The sequence below is a fragment of the Lolium perenne genome, chromosome 7 (genome assembly GCF_019359855.2).
Source record: "Lolium perenne isolate Kyuss_39 chromosome 7, Kyuss_2.0, whole genome shotgun sequence".
In the NCBI taxonomy this organism is placed as follows: Eukaryota; Viridiplantae; Streptophyta; class Magnoliopsida; order Poales; family Poaceae; genus Lolium; species Lolium perenne.
Window position 1 is genome coordinate 56997332 of NC_067250.2, and position 26410 is coordinate 57023741.

General features: G+C 43.8%; 1 protein-coding gene across 1 annotated transcript; it reads left to right on the forward strand.

Annotated features, from left to right (window-relative positions):
* The first annotated feature begins 17534 nt into the window (after positions 1 to 17534).
* On the forward strand, positions 17535 to 18276 carry LOC127317419 (pathogenesis-related protein PRB1-3). Its single transcript, XM_051347979.2, has one exon. It carries the CDS (start codon positions 17603 to 17605, stop codon positions 18119 to 18121), a length of 519 nt encoding a protein of 172 aa, XP_051203939.1. The 5' UTR covers positions 17535 to 17602; the 3' UTR covers positions 18122 to 18276.
* Positions 18277 to 26410: the final 8134 nt, after the last annotated feature.

The window sequence follows — 26410 nt, forward strand, 5'->3', positions numbered from 1 at the left end:
ATCATGTAGTACTTGGGTTATGATTGTAATCACTTGTAGATTATGGAGTTAACTATTACTATGATAGTATTGATGTGATCTATTCCCCTTTCATAGCTTATTGGTGACGGTGTGTATGCTATGTTAGTACTCGGTCTAAATTGCAATGATCTATTATGCTCTAAAGGTTACTTAAATATGAACACCGAATGTTGTGGCGCTTGTTAACTTCGGCTTGAGGGAGCTCTTGTAGCCCTACATAATGAATGGTGTTTGTTATCAAACAAGAGAGTGTATGTAGCACAAAGGAAGAGAAGTTATTTATTTATGTGATCATTGTTGAGAGTGTCCACTAGTGAAAGCATGATCCCTAGGCCTTGTTTCTGAATAGAAAAGTTACACCACAGAGAATTGCTTCCCACGCCAGCAAGCTATTTTCTGGCACCGCTTGTTTACTGTTTTACTGCATCTTTACTTCCTGCAATATTACCATCATCTATACCACCTGTGTTTTACTATCTCTTCGCCGAACTAGTGCACCTATACATCTGACAAGTGTATTGGGTGTGTTGGGGACACAAGAGACTTCTTGTATCTTAATTGCAGGGTTGCTTGAGAGGGATATCTCTGACCTCTCACTACTAGGAAAAAGCCTATAGGTGGAGGCAATATGTGCCGGCGCACCACCTTGCACGTGCGCCGGTGGGAAGTGTTGCCGGCGCACCCCTTTTCCGCCGCGCCGGCGATGGAGGCATACTGCCGGCGCACCTTCGGAAATGATGCGCCGGGGACAAAGTTTGGCAGGGGCTCGGCCGGTTCGGGCCAGGCCCAGGAAACATTGCCGGCGCACCAGCCCAGGAGCGCGCCGGCGGTAAATTTCTATTGCCGGCGCGCTCCTGGGCTGGTGCGCCGGCAGTGTTTCCCGGGCCTGGCCTGGGGCAGATCGAGCCGGATCGGCTTAATCGCCGGCGCACCCGTGCCATGGTGCGCCGGCAGTAACCTGGGCAGTTATTTCTGCTCAACAACCACTCCCCCCACTACTACCACTCCACTCCTCCACACAACCCGACCCTTCTCCCAACCCATCTATTTTTTGCCCATTTCTATCCCAAATTTAGCCAATTTGAACAAACAAAATCATATTTTTTTACCAAATCTTCCCTTCCTACATGCATCTCCCACATCCCCCTATGTAGATCTAGATCTACTATCCCGCATTGACCGCTCAATCTAGATCTAGATCTAGAAAGTCGGCTTCCATACGCCGTGGTAGCGGCGCGACGTCTCGATCTTGTTGACGAGTATATCAAACCAATAGGTGATTAATGAACAAATTGAGGAATGAAATCAACGTATATTGGACATTAATTTGAAGCAAAGCTCGTGTGTGGCATATATATATGTTGTGTTTGTGCTTGTGCTTGTGTGTGTTGTTGGCATTGAAAATGAGTTGCCAACGTTGCGCCGAAATGTTGATTCTTTAAGTTTCCGTTTCGGCACATTTCTGGCGCTCCTATGTCCTACCGTGTAGGAAGGTCATGCCGAAATTTTCCGTGAAAACTATACCGACGGATGCATGGTTCTAATCAATTATGTAATCTTACCATGCAGGCGATAATGGTTATCGAGATGAGTGAAAGCATCGTGATGAGATATCTGAAACACGCGATCATCGACATGTATGAAAATAACCGCACGGAGGTATTGTGTCCGTGCCGGAGATGCAAACGAGGGAAATGGTTTGACCCGTATTCAGGCAAATTGCAGGGGCACCTGCTCACTAATGGTTTCATGCATGGACACACTCAATGGATGAGTGATGATGGCGCAGAGGTCAATGGGGCGACGGCAGCAGGTGGTAATAATGGCCGGCAAGAAGGAGGGCATCATGATATTGATGACGATGAAGAGCTTGTCGCACAGGACGATAACCTTGACGACGACAATAACCTTGACGACGACGAAGAGGTGCCGCTAGCTTCAGCCGTGCGGGACCCTCATCTTCAAGATCTGCTTCTCGAAAAGATGAAAGGTGCCAAGCGGAAATCAAAGCTTGAGCAACTCGAGATAGACTCGAATACTCCGTTGTACGACTCAGGTCGCGGGTTGGGGGAGTCTCGCTTGAGAGTAGCTCTCGATGTGCTGCAGATGAAGGCGAAACACGGATGGACGGACACAAGCGTCGACGACATTCTGGAATACGTGAAAGATCTCCTTCCTGCCGGGAACACGTGTCCTGGTAGTCTAGCCGAGGCCAAGAGAATCACGTGCCCTCTCGACTTACCCCACGAAAAGTATCACGCCTGCATCAACGACTGTATCATGTATCGCAAGGAGCACATGGACAAGACCAAATGTCCTGTGTGTGAAGCTGAACGGTACAAGAAAGGGAAGAAGAAAGCTCCTCGGAAAGTTGTGTGGTACTTCCCGCTCGCCCCCCGGCTTCAACGGTTCTACGCGGACCGCAAGGAAGCAAAGCTCATGTGCTGGCACGCAGAAAGAAAGGAGGCAGTGTTGAATGATAAAGAGCGGATTGAGCACCCGGCCGACGCACCCTTCGGATGCAAGCCAGTGGAAAGCATTAGACAATGAATTCGGAAGTTTTGGGGCAGATCCCAGAAACATCAGGTTGGGTGCGAGCACGGACAGATTCAATCCGTTCGGAAACCAGAGCAGCACAAATAGCACATGGCCCGTGTTTGTATGGATCTACAACCTCCCGCCCTGGCTGTGCATGAAGAGGAAGTACATACAGATGAGTATGCTAATTCAAGGGCCGACACAGCCAGGAAACGATATCAACATGTATCTCGAACTATTAAAGGAGGAGCTTGAAATGTTGTGGGCGGAGGAAGGGGTAGATACATGGAACGCCGTCGCGGAAGAATATTTCCTTTTGAGAGCCGCGTTGATCACGACGGTGCAGGACTACCTCGGATACGGTTACATTTCGTGCCAGGTGTGCCATGGACACAAGGCATGTGTCAGGTGCATGGAAGAGATGATGTTTTTGCAGCTTGGTAAGGATCCTGGCTCTTCGAAAACTGTTTACATGGGGCATCGAAGGTGGCTACAGAAAACTGACCCGTGGAGAAAGCGTGGAGATCTGTTCGATGGTACAAATGAACCCCAAGGACCTCCACGTAAGAAGAGCGGCGAAGAGATCGATACATTACTGAAAGGTTGGAAGGAGTGCCCTGCGCCGGGAAAGATTCGTCAAAAGCCTAGAGAGAAGAAGAAGAAAAAGGAAACGACGCCGCTCATTGGTGTATGGAAAAGGAGGTCCGTGTTTTGGGACTTGCCGTACTAGAAAATTCTCGATACACCTCACTGCCTTGATGTCATGCATATTACAAAGAACGTGTGCGAGAGCTTGCTTGGCACTCTTCTCAACATGCCGGACCGGACCAAAGATGGGCCGAAAGCAAGACACGACCTGAAAGTTTTGGGCATCAGGGAAGAGCTTCAGATCCCGGCGGCCCAAGAGGGACATTCGGAGGAGGAGGCAGACGGCGGTCAGAAGCGCAAAAGGATTAAGCAGCCAGACTATTACTGTCCCCCCTCCTGCTTCACTTTTAGTCCGGCCGAGGTCGATCAATTTTTCAATTGCCTTCTAGGAGTCAGAGTGCCCTTCGGTTACTCCGGGCTAATAAGCAGATACATGGACCCCAAGAAACGAAACTTCAGCGGCATGAAGTCTCATGACTGTCACGTGATGATGACGCAGATTCTTCCAGTTGCAATCCGAGGTATAATGGATGACCATGTCCGTGCAACGCTGACTGGGCTCTGTAACTTCTTCGACGTCATAACTCGGAAGTCGATAAGCGTGAAGAAACTCGCAAGGCTCCAGGAAGAGATCGTGGTGATCCTATGTGAGCTTGAGATGTACTTCCCGCCTGCATTCTTTGACGTGATGGTCCATCTGTTGGTCCATATCATGGATGATATCATCAGTCTAGGGCCGGCGTTCTTACACAACATGATGCCGTTTGAAAGAATGAATGGGGTCATTAAAGGATACGTTCGTAACAGGTCACATCCGGATGGAAGCATCGTACAGGGCTGGCTCACCGAAGAGTGCATCTCTTTATGCACGAATTATCTAGACATCGAGGACCCTGTTGGTTTGCCTCAAAACAAGCACCTCCGCAGGTTCGAGGGAGTAGGCCACAAAAATGGAAGGAAGGAACTGCACGTGCACATGTCTGGTCGGACTTCCGACTTTGACAGGGCCAACTTAGTAGCGCTACAACACATTGACTTGATCGATCCTTGGTTGAAAGAGCACAAAACCATGATAGAGAACAGTGGCAAGCCGATGATGACGGAAGCAGAAATATACAGAGAGCACAACTCCTCTTTCGCGCGCTGGTTCAAAGACCACATTGATGCTAATCCCCCACCAATGGATTCTGACAAGGATAAACTAGTATTGGCCTTGTCACATGGCCCCGCGCCCAACATCATGACTTACCAAGCGTACGATATCAACGGGTACACATTCTACACGGAAGAAAAAGACAAGAACAGTGTTTACCAGAACTCAGGGGTAACGATGGATTCCTGGACGGGTGACGTAAAGACTAGATACTACGGAAGAATCGAGGAAATCTGGGAGCTTAGCTACGCTGGGGAGAAAGTGCCGATGTTCCGTATCAGATGGGCTAAGAGCGTCAGAAAAGAAGACCGGTATTTCACCACCATGTTTCTACCCGAAGCCAACAAATCAAAGTCCACGAACGCCACCGCGCAGAATGAGCCATGGGTACTGGCAGAACACGTGCACCAATGCTTCTTCATAACCGACCCATCCAGGCCTAGCCGTGTTATCGTGAGGAGAGGCAAGAGGACCATCGTCGGAATGGATGGAGTCGCCAACGAGGAAGACTTCGAAGGACAAGTCGGAGACCCAATGATGGAAGAATCCGAGGACGAAGAGACAACATACACCACAAGAAGAAGAAGGACCACGCTACCGAGGTCAGGTCGACCCTTCAAAAGAAGAAGTCACGACACGGGGCTAAATTATTCAACGACGAGCAAGAAAAGCAAGAAGAAAGCGAAACACTCTTCTCAATCGATGATGTAAAACTTTATTTGCAATCTATAACTCATATTTTGTGTAATTCATAACTACTCATATGGTCATGGCCAATATTTTATGTATGACTAATTAATATTGTGTTGGTCAATATTTTGTGTATGTATATATAACTGATCATATCTTCATGTTTTTACATAACTCATGCATATTTCTTTACATAACTGACCCCGCCAGTGGTTTGCCGGTGGAGCCTAAGGATGTTGCCAAGGGGTACGGCAACCAACTGGCATGTATCCTCCGAGAGGTCGTCAATCTCAACGAGACGGACCTCCGAGCTGAGAGCAAAGCGCCTTTGCGAGCCCAGCTCATTGCGAGGTTGCACGCACGATACAAGTTCCTAGGCGACTACGCCTCCAGTCATCAAACCAACAACATTGTGAACTCACAAGCCCTCCTGAAGTTCACCAAACACCTCAGCAGCTATAAGTACATGGTGCGGAAGCTGATTGCTGAGGGCAAAGGTTTCGAAGAGGTCCACTCCGCCTTTCCGCATGTCACCCAGGCGTACTTTGATGCTTTTGTGGCCAATGAAGAGCTACAAGCAACCAAGAATCGCAAGTTGTGGGGGAAGGAAATGCGGGAGCTTAACAGCGGCAACCACAACCTTGGGAGCCGTGGGTACGAGGGAAAGGAGCCCTATTGGGCGAAGGAGGACGAGGCGTATGTAAATGCCGTCATTGAGAACCCCTGGCTCAAGTATAAGGACCCGCTTGAAAGAAGATTCATCAGGTCCCGGTACCATAAGAAGAAACTAACCGGGGAACTTGTCACGGACCCGAAGGTCGTAACCGACATAATTTGGTTCACGAACGACCAGAAGGTCCTGGCGTTGGAGAAAAAACTGGTAAGCAATTTACCGGTTTAATTAGATCAAGTATCGTTCATATAATAGTAGCAACATTTCTAAATGGTTCGCGTTTCTTCCGCAGGAAGAAGAAAGACAAAGACTTTCTCAAGGTGACGAAGGCTCCTCGTCCCAGGCGTCGACGGGCAGGGTAGCATGGGACAAGCCTCTCGTACGGGCGGTAAACATCGTTAATGAGCATTCACCGACGAGAAGGCCGCATAGAGGCCGTGTGGCTGGCGCCGGTACAGGCTACAAGCATGGTCACTATGGCTTGTCGTCTGCGACCGATAAAAATGCGCGTAATGAGAGGAAGCAGCGGGAGGCGGAGGAAATGAGGGAGTCAATCCTAGCCCAAGTCCAAGCTGGTTTGGTACCGCAACTGGTACCGCAACTCAAAGCTACACTCGTACCTGAAGTCAAAGCTGAAGTCGCCGCTTCAGTCCAAGCAGATTTCAACGCTCTACAAGCGTGGTATGAGGGTGGCAAACAAGCCCCCCCCCTGAAAATGCAAGTGGTTAGCTTCAACGGCAGCAACTCGATGGTGCCGCCGTCCGCCGGCAATGACAATGTTATAATGGAGACTCCTCCGGCCGCCGGCATTGTCGCTGGTGCTAGGGATTCACCGTCCATGCCGGGTAGCAGCCCCTCCGTCACTTGCACGCCCGCCGCCGCATGTGCTGGCCCGTCGACATTAGCCGAGCTCAACGCCCTCACGGTAATTAACTAATGTGTACATCAAGTTAATATATTAGTTTCGTCATCCTTGCCCTCTCTCTAACGCCATACACATGTTCTCGCAGGCGCTCTCGACGCCATGCACCTTCTTGATGAGAGTAAACGACGAACTCAAAGACGTCGCGAGGGGGTCCATCCTTCGGCCCCTGGATAAGAAGTGGCACACACGAGATATGGCGGATGACGTTACTGTGGTTGAAGTGGATCGGGCGTTACCGGGCTATGAGGATTTGTTTCCTCCTAATCAACCGCATGGTGCCGATGACGATAGCCCGTTGAATCTGGCCTCACTGAAGGGTTGGGTACTGCTATGGCCGAAGACCCTAATTCGGATCAACACCTACTCGGGGTCGACGGCAAGCAAAGACAAGCACCTTGCGGCGCCACATGTCAGCGTCCCTCCACGACAGCCAGCGGCGCCCGTGGTCATCGCCCCACCAGAACGGCCAGCTGCGCCAGAGGTCAGCGCCCCACCACAACAGCCAGCTGCGCCAGAGGCCGAGGAATACGAACGTGACAACTTCCAATGGGATATTCCTACGTCTTCACAAGTTGTCCATGAGGATGCGCCGGGCTTGAAATATGTGTGCTCCAAGAAGCTGTTCGATTCTCAAGAAACGGCTGAGGAGGAAAATCCTGAGGAGGTCGCCACCGCCGCCGTCAAAAATATGTTGAGCCCAAACACACTCCGTGCTACGGCCACTACGGCGATGGAGGGTCCATCAGTACAACCCAAGAAGAGGAAGAGGCAAAATAAGAAGGACGCCCAAGACAAGGCGGCGGCGGCCAAATCCAAGGACAAGGTCCCACTCCTTGACAAGTTGCCAAACAATTGGCGACCTCTGCATCACTTGGGTCAACCGATGCTGCCGGAGCATGTCGTGAAGAAACTCACCCCGGATATGAGGAGCTTGCATGAGACTATCTTGCATGTGGAGAACCTTCTTCTCAAATCAAAAGATCCTGGTTACCCTCTCTTGGTGGCGAAGGTGCCAACTGGCATGAACTTCGTCGAGAAGTACCCCGCGGACTTGTGCTTCATCCGGTTCAACGACATCTTCAGCATCTATCGCATGCAAGCGCTCCACTTTAGTGTGGTTCGCCTAGTTGCTCTTAGCTTGTCTGCCCAGATTGTTAAGGAGGAGACGCCGACCATCGCGATAATGGACCCCTTCTATATGCGGGAGAGCATCATCTGCAACGCTGGGGATCGGGCGATTGCCACCCAGCAGGTCGAGGATTTCATGCTGGCGAACATTAAAAAGGGCGCCATTCTCATCCCTTACTTCCCCGAGTAAGTAATCACTCGCTAGTCCCCCATTACCATTCTATCCTATATCTCCATTTGCATTTCCAAAGGTTAATCCGTGTGTTTTCCGCAGAGACAAGTTCTGCACCCTCATCGTCGTGCACCCGCAACACTCGCATGCAGTCTATCTCGACTCGGGTAGGGACCACAAGAAAGACTACACCCACATCAAGGCCCTTCTCAATGATGCTCTCACCGGCTTCGCCAACAAGGCAGGCCCCCTCAAAGTAGAGAGGAAATCCCGAGGAGGCTTGGTCTTAACCCACACAATCAACTTCCCCTGCCTCAGGCAGTCGACGCCCGACAATGGGATGGACGCGTGGTACGCCATCCTTCAGATGCAGGAGTACATAAAGTACGCAGATGACATGTTGCTGCCAGAGAATCTCAGAAACAGGTTTGCAAACATGGCGGATGTCCCTGATAGAGAGATTAGAAAGAACTGGGGTCGCATCCAGCAGTTCATTTGCACGATAATCCTGCAGGATGTCAACAATAGGTCTGGCGAGTTCTTCTACGGCTACGGTCTACCACCTAATGATGAGATAGAACTCCGCTTGGAGATGTCGCGTGATGAGAGGCCGTTCAACTCGCTTGAGGGCTGCCTTCCATCCCCCCCTAGGCGTACAACCTGATCCTACGACGGGAACACTTGCTAAAGCTTGAACGATATGTCCTTGAACTTCCGTACGGTAATAATTGCTATATATTCCCATAGAATCGACTAGTTGCTTTTATTTAGTTGTATGAATGTGCATGTGAACATGTGTCTATAGTTTCATTTACTTTGCTATATATTTCAAGATTATGGCGTACATAGCTTAATAATTATTTGCATTTACTCGACCACTACTTTCCTCGTATTTGGAGTTCGCCGATGATTAGAATGTTCGGTCACTCGTACACTCGGGGGTGGAGCCAGTGAGCCTTGGTGCGACGGCCACAAGTATCAATCTATTGTGCATCCTACCTAGCCTCACTGACTCCATCCCTGGATGTTAATATTTGTTTCGACCGACAAAGTATGAGGCACGCTATTTAATTCGTACTACTTGTCTTCTATTTGAGTTCGCACTTCTTAATTGCATTGGCCGATGATTAAAATGTTCGGTCACTTGTACACTCCGGGGTGGGGCTAGTGAGGCTTGGTGTGATGGCCACAAATATCAATCTATTGTGCATCCTACCTAGCCTCACTGACCCCATCCCTGTATGTTATTATTTATTTCGACCAACAAAGTATGAGGCACATGCTATTTAGTTCATACTACTTGTCTCTTATTTAAGTTGGCACTTGTTCATTGCATTGGTACTAACGTTTTACTTGTCTTGTGAATGGAGATGCCGACGACATATGTCGTGTACAAGGGGAGGGTTCCTGGAGTCTACGACGACTGGGAGGACTGTCGGAGACAGGTGCACCGTTTCAGCGGCAACAGCTACAAGGGATACCCCACTAGGGTGGAGGCGGAAGGAAGATACGCCCGTTATCTAGCGGGAGAGATGAGGGACATGAGGAGGAACCGGATGAAGACCATGGCCTTCGTGATGATGGTCATCATGACCATGTTGGTCATGTTCTATGTGATTGTAGTTTAGGTTAGGACCTACATTGTGAGGTGTATGACGATACTTGTGACGACTATGTACCGAGACTTCTAACTTTGTGAAACTTCGTCGTTCGGTGTTGCATATGCACATGTGTTGTATGAATCAACACATTCCGGAACGAGACTTGCGTAATTGTATATTGATACCAAAATGAAACTTGGCTCTCTATGTGCTTCTCATATTGCATGTAATGCTGTCTAAATATGAACTGCGTTGTAAATATATACTGCTGTCAAATATGTATTGTAATATGCTAGAAAAAAAGCTGTAAAATGAATTTTCGAATATAATTACCGGCGCACCTAAATGCCCTACTACCGGCGCACGTGGCATGCGCCAGTGCTGGAAGACCTACTGCCGGCGCAGCTGCACGTGCGCCGGTGGAATTTGGCTTTGCCGGCGAAGCTTGGGTGGTGCGCCGGCAGTAGCTGACATATCGCCGGCGCACTGCCTGGTGCGCCGGCAGTGGCCATTTATCACCGGCGCGTTCGCACCGGCGGGCTCGTGGTGCGCCGGCAATGGGCCTTTTAGGTTCGCCGGCGGTAGGCCTTTTCCTAGTAGTGTCTACCTCCCTGAGTTCGATAAACCTTGGGTGATTCACTTAAGGGAAACTTGCTGCTGTTTTACAAACCTCTACTCTTGGAGGCCCAACACTGTCTACAGGAATAGAAGCGTGCGTAGACATCAAGCTATTTTCTGGCGCCGTTGCCGGGGAGGTAAGGTAAAAGGTATTCACATCCTCCGACTAGTAAGCTATTTCCTAGCACTGTTGCCGGTGTGTGAGTGCTCGAAGATATTTCCTTTAGATCCTGCAATTATATCTTTTTGTTTCTTGTTTTCACTAGTTAGGCTTAATGGAAAACAACAAAAATATTAGAGATCTTTATAGTATTTATCTTGAATTAGGACATGAGGTGTTTGAAGAGAAAATTAAAAAACTTATGGAACTTTATATGCATGCTAATGGCAATGTTATTAGTGTGAATGCTTTGAACACAATTGTTGCTAATGCTATGGAAAATTCTAAGCTTGGGGAAGCTGGTTTTGATGAGCATGATATTTTTAGTCCCCCAAGTTTTGAGGAGAAAATTTACTTTGATGATACTTTACCTCCTATATATGATGATTACAATGATGACTATCATATTTTCAGTCCACCTACTATTGAGGAGAAAATTAATTATGATTACAATATGCCTCCTATATATGATGATTACGATGATAGTGGTATTTTGGTGCCACCTACTATGGAGGATAAAGGTTATTATGATTATACCATGCCTGCAATTTATGATGATTACAATGATGGTTATGGTAGTTTTACTCCCACTATTACTAATAAAATTGATTATGCTTATGTGGAGAGTAATAATTTTATGCATGTAGCTCATGATAAGAATGTTTTATGTGATACTTATATTGTTGAGTTTGTTCATGATGCCACTGAAAGTTATTATGAGAGATGAAAACATGGTTATATGCATCTTAATAATATTAAGTTTCCCCTCTCTATGTTCAGAATATTGAAGTTGCGCTTGTGTTGCCTTCCTATGCTTGTTGCATTATGCTTACATGACTTGTTTATTTACAAGATTCCTTTTCATAGGAAGTGGGTTAGACTTAAAAGTGTTTCTAATTTTCTTCTTGATGCTCTCTTTTGCTTCAACTCTTATTTCTTGCGCGAGCATCATTAAAATTACTGAGCCCATCTTAATGGCTATAAAGAAAGCACTTCTTGGGAGATAACCCATGTTTTATTTTGCTACTGTTTTGTTGTGTCTTGGAAGTTTTTACTACTGTAGCAACCTCTCCTTATCTTTATTTTATTGCATTGTTGTGCCAAGTAAAGTCTTTGATAGTAGGGTTGATACTAGATTTGGATTACTGCGCAGAAACAGATTTCTTACTGTCACGAAATTGAGCAGCCCCGTCTGTAGGTAACTCAGAAAAATCTGCCAATTTACGTGCGTGATCCTCAGATATGTATGCAACTTTTATTCAATTTGAGATTTTTCATCTGAGCAAGTTAAGTACCCCATAAAAATTCGTCTTTTACGGACTGTTCTGTTTTGACAGATTCTGCCTTTTATTTCGCATTGCCTGTTTTGCTATGTTTGATGGATTTCTTTGTTCCATTAACTTTCAGTAGCTTTGGGCAATGTCCAGAAGTGTTAAGAATGATTGTGTTACCTCTGAACATGTGAATTTTTGATTATGCACTAACCCTCTAATGAGTTTGTTTTGAGTTTGGTGTGGAGGAAATTTTCAAGGATCAAGAGAGGAGGATGATATACTATGATCAAGAAGAGTGAAAAGTCTAAGCTTGGGGATGCCTAGTGGTTCATCCCTGCATATTTCAAGAAGACTCAAGCATCTAAGCTTGGGGATGCCCAAGGCATCCCCTTCTTCATCGACAACTTATCAGGTCACCTCTAGTGAAACTATATTTTTATTCAGTCACATCTTATGTACTTTACTTGGAGCGTCTGTGTGCTTTTATTTTTGTTTTGTTATTTTCATTCTCTGAATAAATTCATGCTTGTGTGGGAGAGAGACACGCTCCGCTCTTTCATATGAACACTAGTGTTCTTCGCTTTACTTTTAATGTTCATGGCGAAGGTTGAAACTGCTTCGTTCATTGTTATTTGGTTGGAAACAGAAAATGCTTCATGTGGTAATTGGTATAATGTCTTGAATAATTTGATACTTGGCAATTGTTGTGCTCATATAGATCATGTTTAAGCTCTTGCATCATGTACTTTGCACCTATTAATGAAGAACTACATAGAGCTTGTTAAAATTTGGTTTGCATGATTGGTCTCTCTAAGTCTAGATATTTTCTGGTTAAGGTGTTTGAACAACAAGGAAGACAGTGTAGAGTCTTATAATGCTTGCAATATGTTCTTATGTAAGTTTTGCTGTGCCGGTTTATACTCGAGTTTGCTTCAAACAACCTTGCTAGCCTAAGCCTTGTATTTAGAGGGATTACTTCTCGTGCATCCAAATCCTTGAGCCTAAAACTATGCTATTTGTGTCCACCATACCTGCCTACTACATGGTATTTCTCTGCCATTCCAAAGTAAATTACTTGAGTGCTACCTTTAAAAATTCTATTCTTTGTCTTTGCAATATATAGCTCATGGGAAAATAGCCTTAAAAACTATTGTGGTATTGAATATGTTGCTATGTATCTTATTTCTTATAAGTTGCTTGTTGAGCGGTAACCATGTTTCTGTGGACGCCATCAACTTTTACACCTTTGTTGGATATCATGTGAGTTGCTATGCATGTTCGTTTTGTCTGAAGTAAGGGCGATTTTCATGATCAAATGGTTTGAGTATGCATATTGTTAGAGAAGAACATTGGGCCGCTAACTAAAGCCATGAATCATGGTGGAAGTTTCAGTTTGGACACAAATCCTCAATCTCTTATGAGAATGATATCTGTTGTTGAATGCTTAAGCATTAAAAGAGGAGTCCATTATTTGTTGTCTATGTTGTCCCGGTATGGATGTCTAAGTTGAGAATAATCAAAAGCGAGAAATCCAATGCGAACTTTCTCCTTAGACCTCTGTACAGGCGGCATAGAGGTACCCCTTTGTGACACTTGGTTGAAACATATGTTATGCAATGATAATCCGTGTTAATCCAAGCTAATTAGGACAAGGTGCGAGCACTATTGGTATTCTATGCATGAGGCTTGCAACTTATAGGATGTCTTATACATAACACATATGAATTATTACTACCGTTGATAAAATTGTTTCTATGTTTTCAAAATGAAAAGCTCTAGCACAAAAATAGTAATCCACGCTTCCCTCTGCGAAGGGCTATTCTTTTACTTTATGTTGAGTCAGTTTACCTACTTCTTTCTATCTTAGAAGCAAACACTTGTGTCAACTGTGTGCATTGATTCTTACATGTTTACCCATTGCACTTGTTATATTGCTTTATGTTGACAATTATCCATGAGATATACATGTTGAAGTTGAAAGCAACCGCTGAAACTTATATCTTTCTTTGTGTTGCTTCAAAGCTTTCTACTAAGAATTAATTTATTGCTTTATGAGTTAACTCTTATGCAAGTCTTATTGATGCTTGTCTTGAAAATACTATTCATGAAAAGTCTTTGCTATATGATTCAGTTGTTTAATCATTGTCTTTACCATTGCTTCGAATCGCTGCATTCATCTCAAATGCTTTACAATAGTATTGATCAAGATTATGATAGCATGTCACTTCAGAAATTATCCTTGTTATCGTTTACCTACTCGAGGGCGAGTAGGAACTAAGCTTGGGGATGCTTGATACGTCTCAAACGTATCTATAATTTCTTATGTTCCATGCTAGTTTATGACAATACCTACATGTTTTGTTCATACTTTATGATGTTTTTATGCGTTTTCCGGAACTAACCTATTAACAAGATGCCGAAGTGACAGTTCCTGTTTTCTGTTGTTTTTGGTTCCAGAAAGGCTGTTCGGGCAATATTCTCGGAATTCGAAGAAACGAAGACCCAACATCATAATTCACCGAGACGGACTAGGACACCGAAGGAGAGTCAGAGGGGAGGCCTGGGGCCCCCAGACCATAGGCCAGCGCGGCTTGGGGGGGGCGCGCCGCCCTATGGGGTGGGACCCCCAGGCGCCCCCTTGCGCTGCCTCTTCGCCTATAAGACCCCTCGTGACCTAAAACCTCGATACCGATTGACGAAACTCCAGAAAGACTCCAGGGACGCCGCCGCCATCGCGAAACTCCGTTTCGGGGGACAGAAATCTCTGTTCCGGCACGCCGCCGGGACGGGGAATTGCCCCCGGAGTCATCTCCATCGACACCACCGCCATCTTCATCGCCGTTGCTGTCTCCCATATAAGGAGGGAGTAGTTCTCCCTCGAGGCTAAGGGCTGTACCGGTAGCTATGTGGTTAATCTCTCTCTCATGTACCTCAATACAATGATCTCATGAATTGCCACGATTGAGATCCATATGATGAGCTTTGTATCACTATTAATCTATGTGCTACTCTAGTGATGTTATTAAAGTAGTCTATTCCTCCTTCATGATGTAAAGGTGAAGGTGTGTGCATCATGTAGTACTTGGCGTAGGTTATGATTATAATCTCTTGTAGATTATGGAGTTAACTATTACTATGATAGTATTGATGTGATCTATTCCCCCTTTCATAGCTTATTGGTGACGGTGTGTATGCTATGTTAGTACTCGGTCTAAATTGCAATGATCTATTATGCTCTAAAGGTTACTTAAATATGAACACCGAATGTTGTGGCGCTTGTTAACTCCGGCTTGAGGGAGCTCTTGTAGCCCTACACAATGAATGGTGTTTGTTATCAAACAAGAGAGTGTATGTAGCACAAAGGAAGAGAAGTTATTTATTTATGTGATCATTGTTGAGAGTGTCCACTAGTGAAAGTAGGATCCCTAGGCCTTGTTTCCGAATAGAGAAGTTACACCACAGAGAATTGCTTCCCACGCCAGCAAGTTATTTTCTGGCACCGCTTGTTTACTGTTTTACTGCATCTTTACTTTCTGCAATATTAGCATCATCTATACCACCTGTGTTTTACTATCTCTTCGCCGAACTAGTGCACCTATACATCTGACAAGTGTATTGGGTGTGTTGGGGACACAAGAGACTTCTTGTATCTTAATTGCAGGGTTGCTTGAGAGGGATATCTCTGACCTCTACCTCCCTGAGTTCGATAAACCTTGGGTGATTCACTTAAGGGAAACTTGCTGCTGTTCTACAAACCTCTGCTCTTGGAGGCCCAACACTGTCTACAAGAATAGAAGCGTGCGTAGACATCAAGCTATACACCTGACAAGTGTATTGGGTGTGTTGGGGACACAAGAGACTTCTTGTATCGTAATTGCAAGGTTGCTTGAGATGGATATCTTTGACCTTTACCTCCCTGAGTTCGATAAACCTTGGGTGATCCACTTAAGGGAAACTTGCTGCTGTTCTACAAACCTTTGCACTTGGAGGTCCAACACTGTCTACAAGAATAGAAGCATGCGTAGACATCACACGGCGCGGCGGTCGACGTACGGAGCATCCCCGGTCACGGCTCGTCGAATGCAAAGTTGAGCTTCGCCGCAATGTCGTGTGTTTTTGACACATACGCCGCCGAGTGGAATGAGACGAGTCGGTTGCTCTCGTCGATGGTGCGGTCCAGTGATCTCTGCCACCCACGTGCCCCACGACATCTGGAGCACGCCGTGATACTTCCTCATCGGCGGCCGTAGTGGAGGAAGCTCGAAGAAACCGGCGTGGGATGAGGATGCACCATGGGATGAGGAACCGCCACGGGACGAGCGTTGCTAAACAACGGAGGGGAAGGGCGGCGCCTGGATCCGGCCATGGTGGTCATTCGAGGGAGCTAGGACTCACAGAGTCGCGCTGGCGAGGTGGGGGAGGTGGTTGGGGAGGCGAGCGGTGGGCGGTGGAGAAAGGGAAAAATTATACCCGGTCTCGCTTGATCGAGTAAATATATGAGAGCTCGACGCGACCGAGTATAAGTTTTACTCCTCCAATGATTATAAGGGATCAGTTTGAGATGCTCTGAGATAGTGAAATATTTGCACCGGAAATTTAAGATGTTATAACTACATTGTGCCAATAGCATGTTATACTTGAATTTTTTGAAAAAGTATACTCCCTTCGTCCATAAATAAGTGACTCAACTTTATCTTGATACGGTTGTATCTAGATGCTTAAAAGTAGATTAACTTACTTTTGGACATATGGAGTACTAGATATAGCCTAAATGTTAAGGTTTCGGTAAGAATGAAAGATATAGCCCAAAAACGCCATAACAATATATGCATAAACACATAGAAAGAATAATTATTCAATTATCTAGAAGCCTAACATCAAATTGCAGTTTATTACCACGATAAACAAGAAACAACGTCTAGTTTTGTAAGAACCATGGGAAAAAATAGCACGTTATCTTGGCCCTAATTGCGTGCTATACTGCTATAGTATTACTAGTGAGTCTGTGAGTGTGATGTAGTTGTTTTTGTTAAGAAACAATATTAATACAACCTACATATGTACTACTCTAATAAAAGCAATGTTATGAGCGGAAGTTTAATTCGTCTCCCGGGTGAATATGCTTTCTCCACGCAAAAAATATATATCCAATTGTTAAATAATTTCAGAATTTTTTTTATGTACATCACGATAATGTATGTGCATTTGTGCAGTTTCGTAAAAATCCGATATTTTTTTGTGTTTGATGTAAAAAAGACAAAATATGTTTCAGAAAAAGTCTTATTTTTAGCACCAAATTTTATCCTCTTTACACATCTCAAACGATAAGTTGATTTTTCATGGAAAGAATTTGTCCACCCGTAGCATGCGAAGATGTACAAATGAACTTTTTATTTGAATTTTTTAACATTTTAAAAAAATATTAAATATGTATTTCAAAATAAAGGGAGCATATGCACCCAAGAACCAAAACATCGATCACTCAGATCCCAGGTGCATATGTTCCCTCCATCGAAAAGACATATTTCCATCCAAAAAAACATATTTCTTAGAGCTTAATAAGCCACGTCAAAAGTAGCAAAAATAAAATTGACACAGTAGGCAGTAGCGATAAGACGCATAGCCAGAGCATATTCTTCCTACTTGACCTCCTGCCATCTAAGTGGATGTACGTTTTCAACTTCACCATCCAATGAGATTATGATACTATAGTTCTAGATTAATCCAAACCCAACCGCCAAACTAATTAATCAATATAGCACAGGAAATTGCATAGAATTACCTGTTGTCAGACGTATGCATATGTGCTAGAAATAAGGAAAAAATACCAGTTCTAGCTAGCTAAAGTACCAACTGACCGTGATACATGCATCTTCTCGCTGGCTTCCTTGCAAAATAGATAGCCATATTCTGACTTTTTTTTCCCACATCCACAGGCTACAAATACCCGTCAAATTCCAGCAGTCATCTTCATCGATCTCAACACACACACTAGCTAGCCATGGCATCTTCGTCCAAGAGTAGTCTTGCAGTGTTCGCCCTGGCCGTGTCCATGGCCGTGGTGGTGGTGTCGGCGCAGAACTCCCTGCAGGACTTCGTGAACCTGCACAACAGCGCGCGCGCCGCGGACGGCGTCGGCCCGGTGGCGTGGGACAACGCCGTGGCAAAGTTCGCGCAGGACTACGCGGCGCAGCGCTCCGGGGACTGCCGGATGCAGCACTCCGGCGGGCCGTACGGCGAGAACATCTTCTGGGGGTCCGGGCAGTCGTGGACGGCGGCGGACGCGGTGAAGCTGTGGGTGGACGAGAAGAAGAACTACCACCTCAGTAGCAACACCTGCGACGCCGGCAAGGTGTGCGGGCACTACACACAGGTGGTGTGGCGCAAGTCGACGCGCATCGGCTGCGCGCGCGTGGTCTGCTCCGGCAACCGCGGCGTCTTCATCACCTGCAACTACAATCCCCCGGGCAACTTCAACGGCGAGCGCCCGTTCCAAGCCCTTGACGCCGAAGCCAAGTAGTCCGTGCGTCGGTGCGTGCGTGTACTTGTGTACTTGTATATTATACGTACGTAAATAAGCATCCGGCCTGCTGTATCCGTGGCAATGCAGCTTGCGGACCATGTCCATGTAATCGTATTCGTACGCATAAGTAAATGGTCAACTTTTTATTTTAATTTCTACCTCAAATCGTGTGAAGCTAGGCAAGATGAGAGACGTGCAAACGACAACTACACGACAATAATAATAGTGTGCCAACAATAATGAGGTCAGGATTTTGCTGATTTCAGTTTCTATTCCGAATCTCCCTTGAAGCTCGTAGTGCTTGCATTTTATATTTTGCTGTTTTTTTTTAGTTTAGTCACTGCCACCGTGCGTGTAATAAGGTTGCCCATGTCATGGCTCAGTTTGACTATAGGGCTAGTGTGCCAATTAATCTCTGTGTGGATTGAGCACCCTCTGGACTTTGTCTCCGATTTGGTAGCCAACGATATTGATGCATTCGTTTCTTAATGGAATGTATTTTCCAGTTTGAAAAAAGAATAACATGCGTCAGGATTTCGTTGGACGCCTTGGTCCTCCCTGATGGTGACGATGACATCAACAATAAGCTAGGATTTTGTCCCTCCAATGACGGGAAACCTATGAAGATCTGGAAATCCATTTTGGCTCATCCTATATCGTCATAGAAAGTCTCGTGAATAATGTCATTTTTTGTGACTCGTGTAAAAAAAAAGCAATTTTCGGTGCTCCAAAATAGCTTCTAATGAGATCTTTTACGTCTTTTTTACACAACCTATAAAAAAAATTCCCACAAAACTTTGTGTATGAACATAACATGTTGGGATGTACATCCAGGATGTTGTTTCAGAATCTTTTTGATACTTTAAAGTACATTTAAAATATATTTTCATAATACGTGCATTTAGACTTATGAGCGAAAACACCTTGTCCATGAAGATCATGGTTCTTAACCACCGTACCTAAGTCGTATAGGGAACTAGCAGGGTTGGAGGCCGTAAATGCGAAGACACCATCTTCGATCTATGCAATTAATTGCATATAAGTATGGAGGAACACAAGGTACCACAGATATACCAACCCAAGCTCAATTTTAAGCTATAACGTGTGGGTGAGAGAATTAGAAAATTATAGCTGGTCTATGTCATGATATGGATTTGTGGAGCAAACATTCGATTCCTTCTCATCATTGTTGTTAGCTCTTGTTCACGAATATTTTTGTTAGATTGCCCGATTAATAAATTTTCATATATCTTCGTTACTACATTTACCTCTATGGCCAACACAAATAATTAAAGTTTGGATCGCTGACCCGTATACAGGACTGTACATATATTGGGCAGTTAGCATGTGATATTATATAACACAAGGAAGTATTCTGATGTTAAACTTCGTATATTCACAATATTAGGTAAGCACTTGAAAATTTTGAAAATAGGGCTAGAAATAATTTCATATAGTATTAAATTAGTTGCTGAAACACCATATATGTATCTCTTTTTGTTTTAACATTTTTTTAGTAAGATACATAGCAACATAAAAATAGATCATGGCACACATGCAATGGTGGTCTCCTTTTGTTGCTAAAATGCATAACCACCTGCACTTTTTTCTATAGGAAAATATTGGTGCAACTATTTTTGTGCAGCACAGATTATTTCAACCGCAAATATATGTCCCATTATTCATGTTTTATTTTCTTCTTAAGATGTGTACTCTCTCGAATTCCGTAAGATTGTGGCTTTGGATATAGTCTTCGATCCAATTTTGATTAGTATTGTTTCTTTAGATATTAGTATGCCTAGAAAATTCTATTTTTGAAATTAATCTGTGTGTAGAATTTTAAGGTAGTTTTTATTCAAATATATGCCCATTTGTTATTTGCTATAATTAAAAAATACATTATCTATGCGAGCTAGGCTGGCAAGTTAAAGGGAGGTTCTGAGTTATAAAAATAGACAGATATTTGGCGTTTTTGTTATTTTCTGAGAATTTGTAGCAATCTCTCTGTTTATCCTTCTCTATATATAGCTTTTTATTTTGAAAAGAACTGTATATAGCTTTTAGAATATAAGAGAACCAGATGTTTGATATGTCACGTATTCGGCTTAATTTGTTGCTTTATCTTATCCGCCGACTCCATCCCGCCTACTATCAAACCCACGCCACATACCGCAGAACTCATTTTTGAAAGTTCGCTTCATTTTTTGGAAGTTCGCTTCATTTTTCGGAAGTTCACTTCATTTTTCGGAAGTTCACTTTTCTTTTTTGGGAAGTTCACTTCATTTTTGGGGAAGTTCACTTCATTTTTCGGAAGTTCACTTTACTTTTTTGGAAGTTCACTTCATTTTTTGGGAAGTTCACTTCATTTTTGGAAGTTAACTTTACTATTTTCGGAAGTTCACTTCATTTTTTTGGAAAGTTCACTTCATTTTTCGGAAGTTCACTTTACTTTTTTGGGAAGTTCAGTTCATTTTTTTTGGGAAGTTCACTTTACTTTAGTCGAAAGTTCACTTCATTTTTTTGGGAAGTTCACTTCATTTTTCGGAAGTTCACTTTACTTTTTTCGGAAGTTCACTTCATTTTTGGGGAAGTTCACTTCATTTCTCAGAAGTTCACTTTAGTTTTTTTTGGAAGTTCACTTTACTTTTCCCGGAAGTTCACTTCTTTTTTGGGAAGTTCACTTTATTTTTCGGAAGTTCACTTTACTTTTTTGGGAAGTTCACTTCATTTTCGGGAAGTTCACTTCATTTTTCGGAAGTTCACTTAACTTTTTTTCGGAAGTTCACTTTACTTTTTCCGGAAGTTCACATCTGTAACACCCCAAATTTCAATAAAAAGAAAGTTAGAAAATTCCAGACAGCAAAATTTCAAACCAACAAAAACTTTTCTATTTGCATATAGTACCATGCATAGGACTTGTGCATTTGGGTGATATGCCATGATGATTGTTATTACTTGTATTTGATATGCTCTAAAACCCTAGTGTGATCATATGAGGATCACCAACCAAATAAAGCAAAAGGAAGAAAATCCATAAATTGCAAAACCCTAAAAACCCTCACCTATGCCCTATGGCATTTTTATAAATTTTGACCCTAGACCTATTTGGTCTTCACCATTAGTTGAATAATGTTATTAAACACTTATTACAACTTTTGGAACCAAAGTTTCACAATTCAAATGAAATTCAAACACAATTCCCACTCACATATGATAATGGTCAAAACTGGAATTTATAGTCTGATCACCACTTTGAGCCCCTGCAATTCAATTTTCCCAAACCAATTCTTGCTAACTCTTTGCACCATTTCCAAGTCAACATCAAGGTGAACAACTTTGATGAAGATCACCCTGCCAAATTCATCTTTGATCAATAGCTATGCTCATCCAAAGTTGCAACATTTTAACAAGTGGAACAATCTCACACTTGTCAATTTTTGCAATTCTTGAATTCTACTTTTTCCACCACCACCTCCAATCACCTCTGGTCATTTGCAACTAATACCACCACTCACATTTCAAAAACTTTCACCTTTTGAATTAATTCAAATTTGGACAAATTTGCCATTTTCCAAATATGGCACTATTTGCACTATTTGCAAATAGTGAATCTACTCCACCCCATCTACCCTAACCTACCCCATTTGGTCCCCTGGTTCCCTCTCTCACTAACACCAGCATAGAAACCCTAGGGAGAGAGAGAGAACAAGCAAGACATGGCCATGCCGGCCCATGCCGGCCATGTTCTTCTCCCTCTCTCATCCTTGCACCTCAGCGCTGGCCCTGGTGCCCACACTCGCCACCGCACACTCCTACACCACCCTAGCCAAGCCACGGTCGAGCTCGACGCCAACCATCGCCGGAGATCGCGCGCCACGATCAGCCCTGGATGCCGCTCGCGTCGCGCATGGACGCCACTGGCCACGCGCCGCGCCACCACCTCGAGCCCTCCCTGGACCCCCTGTGAACGCGTTGAGCACCGCAGTGACACCGCGATGCCGCCAGACACGCGCCCAGCCCCGACCCGTGACCGCCGGCGCCGGAGACGACGACCACATCCCGTGAACGCCGCGGCCGTCGTGGAAGCAATGCGACCCAACCAGGCCCTCCCCGACCAAGCCGTCGCCACCGTTCGCCTCGCCTGGACACGTAGAGCATCGCCGTGACCACGCCTAGCTCGACCAGCCGCCGGAGAAGCCGCGCCATGGTCGACCTTGCCACTGCCCCGCAACCCTTGCTCAATCCTATAAATAGAGAGTTCCCTGGAAGCAACTGAGCACACCACCTCACTCCCCACCCTTCACCACTTCGCCTCGCACCGTTAGCCACCTCGATCATCGCTGGAGCAAGGCCAATTGCAAGATCGGAGCCGCGGAAGCCCTGGAGAAATCGCCATTGATCCAGGCCACCTCGAGCTCCGCCACTGCTACCAGCTGCTTCGCCGTCGTCCACACCTTCCCCGAGCACACTGCCATCCCTCGCTGGAGCCGCCGTAAGCTCTCCGACCCCCTACCAGAGCCACCGGTGAACTCCCCTCTCGCCGGCGGGACGATGAACTGGAGCCGTTCGATCGGATTCTAATCCTACGCCCCACATTGAAACATACCGCTTCGGGCGTTATGAGCCACTGACGCCTGGCCCCCACCCTGTCAGGCAGCCCGCGCATCTGTGGACCGTGGCTGGGCTGGACTGGGTTGGTTTGGGCCGTTTTCAAATTGTTTAGCCCAACTAGTTTTCCCGCCGGCCTGTTAAATTCAAATCCAGTTTAATTATTACAAATCCATTTCAATACTGCCCAAACTTTGAAATTCAATATTTTCAAATTGGCTAAACCAAATTTAGTGAATTTTATATTGTTAGAAAGCCACTGAAATTCTCTATAACATGCCACTGGCCCCATGGTCAGATTCTTTGTAGAATAAATATGATAAAAATAACAAGACAGGGACGTTTCCCTATTCAAATAATTCTTAAAAATCAGCCAAAATAGATATTAAGTTAATTCCAACTCTAATAGCTCACATTTGACTTACACTAATTGTTTATGCAATAAAATGGTGTGGTCACTTTGCATGATCATGCCATGGTTTAATGAATGGATATTTTGACTAGTTTAACTAGTTGATATTGTCCAAAACTATTAAAGTTAAATTGTGTGAAGTCTTACACTTCATTTAAACTTGTCTCACATGGATTCATGGGATGTTTGGACCCCTGGTCCCAAACTCTCTTATATGAATTACTTGAGATTTAAATCAAAAGTAGTGTTATTTAAATGGTATGAGGTGACCCACCTCATTTAAATCATTTTCCCAAATGATGATGATGATGAACATTTGACTTAGGTCAATATGAGTTCATACATGATTGTTTGAGAAATTAAATCTTAAGAAGTTTTCAATGAGAGGAAATTATTTCTCAAGAACCTTATGGAAACTATCATTTACATATGGATTACAAAGAAGTGAATTCTATTTAAACCCCACAACCCATGCACCCTAGTTTATTTACTTGTGTGCATAGAGTAGTTTGTGTGTTCTATGTGATGTATGGAATAGCCATTGAATTAGTGAGTAATTATACTCGTATTCCAATTTAGACGGTAGCACCGGAGAGTACGCCGAAGAAGAAAGTTGCTACCAAGAGGAAGAGGAGGAACAGTTTGAGAACTACCAAGGCAAGCTACTACCAATGCAAGCTAATATTCTTGCAAAGTGCAAAGCCCCTTGGGGCAAGGCACCATGTTTCTTACCTTTTCCTATATGAACCCATCCCAAGTTTTTACTTTACAAGTTTTTACTTGTTTTCTAAATGAGTTACTTTTATAGTTAACTTTGGTCAAAGTACAAGTTGATTACTAGAGTAGTGAGTTAGTCTGCTCCAAGCAAAGCAAGTTAGCACCCCTCATGAATTAGAGCTAGTGCTAATGAATTAAAACTTGACTACTCTAGATGGGAACAATGTGATTTTGGAGGATTTTTGAAACCTTGGAATGAAGATGCATTCCATTGAATGATTTTTTGAAGGTGAATATGAACAAGAGAAGATGGTGATTTTTGATAAAACAATGATGTTGGTTTGAATGCGATACCTTTCCAATTCTTAAGTACCCCCACAATACTTGATTATGGGTAGGGCTTAACTGGAAGTTTATGCGTCTTAGTATGGGTTCCCTCTAAACAAGCGTCATCGGGGTTATGCCGAAAGCTGCCTCTACAACAAAAGAAACGATATGGTATGATGCGAAATGAGGTGAATGTCCGGCCCAAGCCCTGTGCAGTTCCTGTGCCGACCGTCTCTGTCTTCACTGGGAGGCCAAGCTCATGGGGAGAGGTGCTCATACTAGGATTCGTAAGTGAAAGGTTATGGTTGATGATCCGCGTACTGTGTTACGATGATTCGGGGAAATCCCGACGGATGAAATCAAATGTTGTGGCAGAAGTGTGCAACCTCTGCAGAGTGTAAACCTATTCGAATAGCCGCGTCCACGGTTACGGACGGTTGGAAAGGCCATACAGTTTCCGATGTCATATCTTTGAAAATGATGTTGAAAAGGATGATGGTGAAATGACTTGTGGTGAATTGAATTGAAATCACCACTTGAATGGTGGGAATGACACTAATGTTCCCACTTGAGTTAGTTAGCACTTGATTAAGCTTTTTCTCAAACTTTCTGAACTAAAACTAGCTTTATGCAAATAAAACTAGAGCTTAGCAAACCATACTGGAATGTCTAGCACTTACATTAGTATTAGTTTGCGAGTACTCAAACGTACTCACGGCTTTGTCCCTGGCTATTCAAATGGCCAGAGTATGAAGATGACCAAGGAGATGACCAGCAGGACGCCTACGACAACTGAGCGCCTTCCGACGTCAAGCGTTGGCCTGTGGACTAGAGAGTCCTTGTATCTTACGCTTCCGCTATGTTGAACTATGAACTTGTGTTTGTTCGTTGATCAATAGATCAACTATTCGTGTAATATGGATCAGGTGATTCCAATTTGTAAGACTTATGGTTTGTAATGAATGATGACTGTGATACTTAACTATTATGCCTCGCAATAACAATATTCCTGGGATTGCGATGTATGACATAATAGGCATTCAGACTTAAAAATCCGGGTGTTGACAACATCATTTTTCGAAAGTTCACATTACGTTTTGTCAAACAAGCTGAAATACTTTTTTTTTGTCAAAATTCACTTAGGTTAAAACAGTAGTTCACTTTGTACACTACGAGGAAGTTCACTTGGCACCACGTAGAAGTTCACCTTTTTGCACGCTGATAAAATTACTTCTTGTGGGAATTCACTTTTGTAAAAAATGAATTTCACTTTGTACCGCGTGGAAGTACACTTTCCATCTCATGGAAGTTCACTTTAAAATACGTCGTACAACTACATTTTGTTGAAATTCACTTTGGTCAAAATGACAGTTCACTTCGTAACGTCCTGAAGTTCACATTGTACCTCGAGGAAGTTCGCTGTAAAAAATTCAAAACGAAAAAGTTGCACCTAATCAATATCTTTTCAACAAAATTGCAGTTGGAACATTCCGACAAGTGGTTCGGAAATAAATCCCCAAAAACAGTAAATAAAAATAAGAAATAAGGAAAGTAGAATCATGTTTTTCCAAATCTGCTCTTAAACTGTGAATAATTGGTGAAATATATATATATATATATATATATAAGTTGCGCCTAGTCAATAGCTTTCTAATGGCATATCATATGAATCAATCCAATAAACCGTTTGGAAATTAGACCTAAAAAACTGCACGAAATTAGTGAAATCCGCGAAAATGCTATTTTGTATATTCGAAATTATTTTTAAACAATAAAGAATTTGGAAAAACAATGAGCACAAAAAAGATGCGAAATTACAATACGAATCCAATAGTATATTATATGCATCATTCCAATAAGCGATTCAAAAATTAAATTAAAAATACTGTCCGCATAAACATTTAATTCTAATGTTCCGGAAAGTAGAATTATGTTTTTTCAAATCTTCTCTTTAACTGTAAAGAATTGGGGAAAATGATCTATATGAAAAAGTTGCACCTAGTCAACAGCTTTCCGATGGCATATCATATGCATCAATCCGATGAACCGTTTAGAAATTAGACCTGAAAAACTGCACGGAATTAGTGAAATCCGCGAAAATACTGTTTTGTATATTCAAAATTATTTTTAAACAATAGAGAATTTGGAAAAACAATGAACACGAAAAAGATGATAAATTACTGTATGAATCCAACGGTATATTACATGAATCATTCCGATAA

Coding starts and splice junctions, on each gene's coding strand:
- LOC127317419 (XM_051347979.2), top strand. CDS start 17,603: ATGGCATCTTCGTCCAAGAGTAGTCTTGCAGTGTTCGCCCTGGCCGTG.